The 8,813-nt window shown below is 42.0% G+C and overlaps 1 protein-coding gene and 1 non-coding gene across 9 annotated transcripts in view; one reads left to right on the plus strand and one right to left on the minus strand.

The window, feature by feature from the left end:
- Positions 1 to 8,225, plus strand: part of MLH3 (mutL homolog 3) — a 38,329-nt gene extending 30,104 nt beyond the window's left edge. For 6 of the 8 annotated variants that reach the window (XR_002724834.3, XM_023184154.3, XM_023184163.3 and 3 more), the window contains 2 exons: positions 2,809 to 2,960; positions 4,757 to 5,175. Coding sequence is in view for 7 of the 8 variants with exons in the window: in XM_023184154.3 (XP_023039922.2) it covers positions 2,809 to 2,960; positions 4,757 to 4,876 (272 nt within the window). In the remaining variant the exon portion in view is untranslated. Of the gene's footprint in view, positions 1 to 2,808; positions 2,961 to 4,756 lie in introns of all 8 variants that reach the window. The other 2 variants (XM_023184125.2, XM_023184138.3) reach the window with 2 other exon arrangements.
- LOC111521712 lies at positions 933 to 1,035 on the minus strand. Its single transcript, XR_002725040.1, has one exon. It is a non-coding gene; the product is annotated as a U6 spliceosomal RNA (small nuclear RNA).
- Positions 8,226 to 8,813: the final 588 nt, after the last annotated feature.

Here is an 8,813-nt window from a genome sequence, read left to right on the forward strand (position 1 = left end):
ACATGTGCACTTTGTAACATGGGTGAATTGCATGTCACAGGGGTTTGGTGTACGGATTATTTTGTCACCTAGGTAATGAGCATAGTACCCAATAGTTAGTTCTCCGATCCTCACCCACCTCCCACCCTCCACCCTCAAGTAGGTCCAGGTGTCTGTTATCCCTTCTTTGATTCTACGTGTATTCAATGTTTAGTTCCCACTTATAAGTAAGAACATGCAGTATTTGGTTTTCTAATTCACTTAGGATAGTGACATTGAACATTTTTCATATGCTTGTTGGCCATGTGTATGTCTTCTTTTGAGAAGTGTGTGTTCATGTCCTTTGCCCATTTTTTAAATTTTTGCTTGTTAATTTATTTAAGTTCCTTATAGATTCTGGATATTAGACCTTTGTTGGATGCAGTTTGCAAATATTTTCTCCCATTCTGTAAGTTGTCCGTTTATTCTGCTGATAGTTTCTTTTGCTGTGGAGAAGCTCTTTAATTAAGTCTCACTTGTCAATTTTCGTTTTGTTGCAGTTGCTTCTAGAGTCTTTATCAGGAAATCTTTGCCAAGGCCTATGTCCAGAATGGTATTTATGAGGTTTTCTTCTAGGGTTTTTGTAAAAAGATGGAATGCACCCAGGTGCGGTGGCTCACGCCTGTAATCCCAGCACTTTGGGAGACTGAGGCAGATGGATCACCTGAGGTCAGGAGTTGGAGACCAGCCTGGCCAACATGGCAAAACCCCATCTCTACTAAAAACACAAAAATTAGCCGGGCATGGTGGTGGGCACCTGTAATCCCAGCTACTCAGGAGGCTGAGGAGGAGAATCACTTGAAACCAGGAGACGGAGGTTGCAGTAAGCCAAGATCGTGCCACTGCACTCCAGCCTGGGTGACAGAGTGAGACTCCATCTCAAAATAATAATAATAATAATAATAATAATAATACTAAAGATGGAATATTTCGTGAATTTGCATGTCATCCTTGTGCAGGGACCATGCTAATCCTGTATTACTCCAATTTTATTATATGTGCTGCCAAAGCGAACACCATTGAGGGTCCTTGAGCAGGGTAATATGATACAATATAGAAAATAGGGAGCTGGGTGAGACCCTGTGAGGAAGGTGCCTGCTTCTCCTTCGCCTTCCGCCATAATTGTAAGTTTTCTGAGGCCTCCCCAGCCATGCAGAACTGAGTCATTTAAATGGTCTTTCCTTTATAAATGACCCAGTCTTGGGCATTTCTTCATAGCAGGGTGAGAACAGATTCATACTCCTCCATCACCAAATGTCATCATTGCCACCTTCAAAATGTATCTTCAGTCCGTCTGATTCAGTCTGTCTGGCCCCTCCCTCATTTTTGCCACTGTTGAGTTCTCTTACTTAGTTCCTCACATTCACTCTGGCTCCCTTTCAAGCCACTCTTCTCTTGGCACCCAGAGGAATCTTTTTGAAACATCCCTCTGAGTGTGTTGTTCTTCTAACTAAAATGTGTCAGTGACGACCCATTGCTCTTGGGATAGAAATGTGATTTTTTTACTGTGGCCCACAAGGGTCTTCATGATTTGGCCCCTGCCTGCCTCTCCAGTGTCATGTCATATCACTGTCTACCTTGTTCTTTACATCCTGGCCTGCTTTTTTGGTCTTCTACTTCCTGTGTGCTAAACATCTGTCAGTTTCGGGGCCTCTGCACTGGCCTTTTCCTCTGCCTGAAATACTTTTCTCTCCTCCTTCAATTAGCCATGTCTTTCTTAACCTAAAGTCTCAGCCTGAATACTACTTTGCCAGGAAAGCCTTCCTTAAGCTCCTCAACTGGGTTTGGTCTTCCTATTATATATTCATATCCTGTATTTTATAGCACCTATATTTATCATTTAAATGATTGTGTAAGTATCTGCTTCATGTTTGTCTCCCCTATTAGACCATAAGCGCCATGAGGATGGAAATTATCTATCTCATTAACTGCCTGACAAAGCTCCCAATACAAAGTATATACTTAATAAATGTTTGTTGACTGGGTAAATTATGCATAAAGGCAAGTTATAACAATATGAGAGTTTAGGAAGATTATTACGGAAATTAGAAAAAAAGAAGCAAATAAAATGAACATTGTAAGGAAACAATCAGAGATTGCTATTGGATGATCCATGGAAAAAGATAACCCCAACTTCACAAACCCATAAAGAGTAGGCAAAAATACTGCTCTTGCCTCTTGGAGAAAAATTCTGAAAGTAAGACCCTAACAAGTTAAGGAATGCCTCCTACAGAGATTAGAAAGACAAATACTCCATAAGAAAAAGCTGAGAGACAGGTCAGTCCTGAAGCCTTAGTTTCATCCATGGTCATAAGCACCAATTTCTTTCTTTCTTTCTTTTTTATTATTATTATATTTTTGAGAACGGAGTCTCATTCTGTTGCCCAGGCTGGAGTGCAGTGGCATGATCTCGGCCCACTGCAACCCCCGACTCCTGGGTTCAAGCGATTCTTCTGCCTCAGCCTCCCAAGTAGCTGGGACTACACGTGCGTGCCACCACGCCCAGCTAATTTTTGTATTTTTAGTAGAGGCGGGATTTCACCATATTGGCCAGGCTGGTCTTAAACTCCCGACCTCGTGATCTGCCTGCCTCAGGCTCCCAAAATGCTGGGATTACAGGCGTGAGACACCATGCCCAGCCTATAAGCACCAATTTCAAGCAGGATTAAAGCCTCATTAAAGAAGCCTAAGAAACATGTTACTTTTTCCAGATATTTGGCAGTGACCCAAGGTCAGCATTGGTTTCCCACTATACACACTATAACCTTCTTGTTTCTCTCTTTCATTTAGGGGCCATTAAGTTTAATGATGGCCTGAGCTTACAGGAAAGTTGCCGCCTTATTGAAACTCTGTCCTCGTGCCAGCTACCATTCCAGTGTGCTCACGGGAGACCTTCTATGCTGCCATTAGCTGACATAGACCACTTGGAGCAGGAAAAACAGGTACATTAATGACTAACAGGAGCAGGAGGGAGCAAAGTTTATCTTCTCTTTCTTTTCTGGCTTTTACTACGCAACTGTAATCTATCTTAATCCTTTCCAAAATAGGAGAGTTTTGCAAAATCTGCATTGGAAGTTTCACATAAAGCCTCACCGATTTCATTTTCCAGCTCAAATCCAAAATGGAGCTTAGACTGAACTGTCAGGTCACCTACATAATGGCTTTGTATTTTAAAACTTAACACATGTACAGACTTACGTATCCTGAATATCTATTGCCTGCTGGCTCTAGGTTTGATAATTTGCAGTTCTTCCTGAAGCTACTGAAAGTTGGTAGAAGCACAGCAAATTGACTGTTGGCAATATAGAGCCTCCACATCCAGTTTCTTGATAGTACCTGCTGGAAATGGTGATCTGTGACTGTACCTGGCCATCCCCAAGGATCTTGAGTTATAGTTTGAGGATCATCAGACAGGGACCCAAGCTTGGGGATCTCTACATTATGCTTTGGCCCTAATTATCCAGCAACCTGCAAACTACAATGTGGATAATGCAGTAAAGGCACAGAGTGGCTTAAATTAAGAACCTCTATCCTTGTTATAATCTTCAATGAAGGAGAACATGGAAAACGTAACAGGAAGTCTCTGTTGCTGCTTTCCAAAATCTTTTCTTTCTTCTTTTTGTTTTTTGAGACGGAGTTTTGCTCTAATTGCCCAGGCTGGAGTGCAATGGTGCAATCTCAGCTCACCGCAACCTCTGCCTCCGGGGTTCAAGCAATTCTCCTGCCTCAGCCTCTGGAGTAGCTGGGATTACAGGCATGCGCCACCACGCCCGGCTAATTTTGTATTTTTAATAGAGATGGGGTTTCTCCATGTTGGTCAGGCTGGTCTCAAACTCCCGACCTCAGGTGATCTGTCCACTTTGGCCTCCCAAAGTACTGGGACTATAGGCATGAGCCACTGCAACCTGCCCCAAATCTTTTCTTTTGCTAACCTTTCCCTGCTAAGGGATATAAAATCTTTTCTTACATGGAGTTTTCAGGTACTAATGTTTTCTGACTCAACTAGCTGATTTTACTTCATTAAAACCTCTTTGTTTCACAAAGAAAAATATGAAGAAAGTTTTTTTCATTGCTGAAGAGCTTGGAATCTAGACTTAAAGTTATCAGTCCCCTTTGATCCTTAAAAACATCTATAATCTCTATTGAATCCAGAAGTTAGAAATCTAAACAGATTATAACAACCAGACTTTGGAAATATTTGTATGCTACCTACATTTTCTGTTTCTTTTTTTTTTTTTTTTTTTTTTTTTTTTTTTTTTTTTTTGAGACAGAGTCTCACTCTGTCACCCAGACTGGAGTGCAGTGGCACAATCTCAGCTCACAACAACCTCCGCCTCCCAGGTTCAAGCAATTCTCCTGCCTCAGCCTCCTGAGTAGCTGGGATTACAGGCGTGTACCACCACGCCTGGCTAATTTTTTTTGTATTTTTAGTAGAGACAGGATTTCACCATATTGGCCAAGTTGGTCTCGAACTCCTGACCTTGTGATCCGCCTGCCTCGGCCTCCCAGAGTGCTGGGATTACAGACGTGCACCACCACGCCCGGCTAATTTTTTTTGTATTTTTAGTAGAGACAGGGTTTCACCATGTTGGCCAGGCTGGTCTTAAACTACTGACCTTGTGATCCGCCTGCCTAGACCTCCCAGAGTGCTGGGATTACAGGCCTGAGCCACTGGGCCCGGCCTGTATGCTACCTACATTTTCATATTGCTAATTGAAGTTATTCTTTCTTCCCATAGATTAAACCCAATCTCGCTAAACTTCGCAAAATGGCCCAGGCCTGGCGTCTCTTTGGAAAAGCAGAGTGTGATACAACGCAGAGCCTACAGCAATCCATGCCTCCCTGTGAGCCACCATGAGAACAGAATCACTGGTCTAAAAGGAACAAAGGGATTTTCACTGTATGCCTCTGAGCAGAGAGCAGCAGCAGCAGGTACCAGCACGGCCCTGACTGAATCAGCCCAGTGTCCCTGAGCAGCTTAGACAACAGGGCTCTTTGTATCAGTCTTTCTTAAGCAGATGATTCCTCTAGTTGAGAAGCCAGATGGAATTCAACCCTAAAGACAGTTCATTCATTTGCATCCATGGACACAGAAGGTTGCCATATAGTATCTACCTTTTGCTACTTATTTAATGATAAAATTTAATGACCGTTTGATTGGTTGCTTGGTTATTTGAAGGGTGTAATTTTTGTTTCCGTACAGTTTTTTTTCAAGCTTCACATTTGTGTGTATCTAATTCAGCTGATGCTCAAATCCAAGGGGTAGTCTGCCTTCCCAGGCTGCCCCCAGGGTTTCTCCACTGGTCCCTTCTTTTCCCTTCAGTCTTCTTCACTTCCCTGTGCTGCTGCTTCATGTGCTGCATCTCAGACTTAAAGAGTTTCTCTACTTTCAGTGAAAACATTCTCTAGGGTCTTTCATCAGGCCTTTAGTTATTTTAGGGATAAAAACTGTTGATAAAAAGGACAAGGATAGAACAGAGAAAATTTAAAGTCCTGTCCCGGGTTTTTTGTTTTGTTTTCTTTAAAAATTTAGAGACTGATATTCAATATCCCAAACCAGTAAAATGGTGAAAATACTATGAGCTTGTTTTTTAAAATATGATTTTTTTTGGTACTTCATAAAGTATCTCTTTATGTGACAGCAATTGTCACATCAAAACACAGCATATCTGTGTTCAACCTAACCAAATATGTTTACACTTTCTCTTTCAGGAGACAAGGGTTCTTTGGGTCCCTTTCAAACAGTATCTTGGTGTTATTACATTATGCCTATCTATTGCCCTTATAATTTCACTTGGGACCAGGACTGATCATTCTGCAAATGCTTGTTATGCCATTCTCAATCTATTTTTCCCATACCTTTTCACATGATTTGTGGTTAGTAGGACTCAATAGACTAAAATTGCATAGTAGAAAAAAAATACAAAATGCCAGCTGGTAATGTTTATTGCAACTGGGGTGTTATACAATTAGTAAGATGATGCAATGAGAATTTCTACTTTTGTATTTCCTGTCCAGCCTGCTCAAAGTGGCTTTTATATCAATGGAATGATTTTCCTCATTTTTTAATACAGGAAACCAATTCGTGCTCATGGAAGAAAAGTTCCTTTGCCAGCAGCCTTGAAGTGAATCTTACAGGAGCAATGAAAGTATTGCATTCATTAGCATCTGCCCCAGAGAAGGTTCAGGGAAAACCTTCACTTGTTTTCAAGGGGATCCTTGTAGATTTACGTAATTGGAACCCTGAAGAACAGGCCCTACTGTCTAAAAATGGCTTTTATTCTTCTAAATACATATAAACGGGTGTTTTATAGATGGGAAAACATGACCTTAGAAAGGAGGGAGTTTTCAGAGGATTTGCAGGCTGTCAGGGGCTCTGTCTCCAGGCCTAGTGTGGCAGCGTGGCCTCAGGGCCTCCGCCTCCCTGCTTAAGGGCTGCACAGAGGCCAACTGTCCTGGGAGCTATAAAAATCTTTTCAGGTCAGACCAATTTGAGAGATTTTAAAAAGTGTCTCAATGCCTCTTATGATTTCAGAAGGTTTTGCTATATGTAATCCCGACTACAATTTTCTTGAGAGTAGCAGAGGATTAGAAAAAGTCCTCCATAAATTATGTAATTGGCCTTCCTGGCTAGCCTGACTCAAGCAATGTCAGAGATAATTATTCTATTTTCATAATTTATAAGTGTGGGGGCAGGCCTCAGCATTCAAACAATTAGAATTTTGTTTTTTCTCTGTTAGAGAAAAACATCTAATAGATTACCTTTATCGCCTATTAAGGTTTTATGTTGTTTTTAACTCAGATGCCATAAGAACAAAGATACATGTAATTTATCATAGTAATCATTAATACCTATATTGTGCTTTAAGGTTTACAAAATATTTTTTCTCATACTTTATCTTATTTTAATTTCTTGACAGTCCGTGAGGTAAGGTGGTAGCTTCATCACCATTTTACAAAGTGGGAAACGAAGGTGGAGAACCATCCTCTTAGGAACCTCGTTGTCCCCCTTTGTATAATAAAACTTCGAAGCTCAGAGCTGTTAACTGGTTTGCTGAAGGCTTAGCTGTGAGAGCCAGAATTCAGACCCAGGTCTGAGGGACTTCAGACTGCACACTCCTTCCCATTATTACCCATATGCTGTCCCTTATATTTTTAATTTATTAGGAATTCATTCATTTATAAACTTGGTGATTCACCTTCATACAATTCTGGTCACTGAAGGCTTTAGTAACTTCAGAGTAAAACTTGAGAGATGAGATGTGAAATGCAGCCATTCTTGAGAGTTCCTTTTTCTGTAACATTCATCAACACTTCATTGAGAAGTGAAGGTTCCTATGGTTCCTATGGCTGTCTCTACCTTCAAGAGGCTTAGCTTTAGTCACTGAGAAAGACAAGAAAACTAACGATAGAATATAGTAGCTTCCTCTGGCGTTAGGTATTACAGAGTCACAGCTAGTGACAGCTAGCCTTTTATTATTGAAAGAAGAGGAGCTAACAGTCCCACTGTCAGAATTAAGACTAGAGATGGCAATAGAAGCTAGTATTGGAAAAGCTTAAGGCAAAACATAAAGTGTAGGCTAGAATGAAGCTGGAGAATGGGGAGGGGTCTTGGGTAACATCCAGAATCTGGCTGGGGACCTGGAACTACATGAGATGTAAGAATGGAGGGGTTCTAGCAGTAGTCAGAGGTCAGGTACAAATGAACAGCTGGGATCTGGGCATGGCAGACAGTGAAAAAACCCAGGCAAGCAAAACGGTCAGAGCAGGAGGGGGCCCAAGGCCACATTCTTGAGATGTGGAGGGGCTGAGGAAGCCATGCCAAGTTGAGAGCAGATGCAGCTCAGCAGTTCCTAGCGAGCTCTGACAAGCCAGCTCAGCTGAAGCTTCGGGTGGGAGCCAGTCATGGCACAGTGGAGTGAAGGAAGAGCAGTTTCAGGCACCCAGAACCTGACCCCCACGACTTGTTTTCCCCCTGAAGAGCCACCCATTCCATCCAAACCCTTTGCAAAAGTCTGCTAACAGAGAGAACCAGCCAGTATGCTGGCTACTCGCAATCATGCCTGTCTTTACCCTCTCAGCTGAAGCTGCACGTCAACGGTGAGATGGCAAAAAGGTGGGTCCAGAAGAGGGGAAAAGAAGGAAGTCTGCGAAAACAAAATGCTGAAGAATCTGCACCAAATAAACCCTTCCTTCCTTCTTCCTTCCATCCCTCTCTTCATCATTCAGCAAATCTTCAGTGAGTTCCCTTCTAAATGTATTGTATCAGAACTTGTGCAGGATATACAGGGAAAAAAACAGGTTATCACATGGCTGAGGATGTTTCCAACCCTTGGATCATTTTCACCGCCGGCCCATTAGTTACAGAGCACTCAGTCTTACCCAGAAGCATCAGATATAGTCCAGGCAACCGGATCCAAGCGTGTGGGAATCGCAGTGTGCTGCATGTGGGAATCTATCAGGCCAGCATGATTTGAGCAGCAGCCTGCAGAAGTGGGATTTGGCCAGCCTTGCCTGACTCTGGCCTTACAACTTGCTCTTATCTACTTCCAAAGTAAGGAGTGCCCCATGATGGGCCAAGCAGTCCAAAAAAAAGTGGCTTGGAGTTAGCTACCGCAGTTAGCAGTTTCTCATTATTCAACATTGCATTACCTCTTTTTCACATTAGTTAACTGCAGAATTTTATTTTTATGTATTTGTTATCTTTCCAACGCCAGTGTTGTAAGAAGAATATTACATATAAATGATGGTTTAGGAATCTTGTCAAGTTTTTGTTTCTTCAGCACTAAGTAGCT

Source organism: Piliocolobus tephrosceles, chromosome 6, assembly GCF_002776525.5.
Source record: "Piliocolobus tephrosceles isolate RC106 chromosome 6, ASM277652v3, whole genome shotgun sequence".
Classification (NCBI taxonomy): Eukaryota; Metazoa; Chordata; class Mammalia; order Primates; family Cercopithecidae; genus Piliocolobus; species Piliocolobus tephrosceles.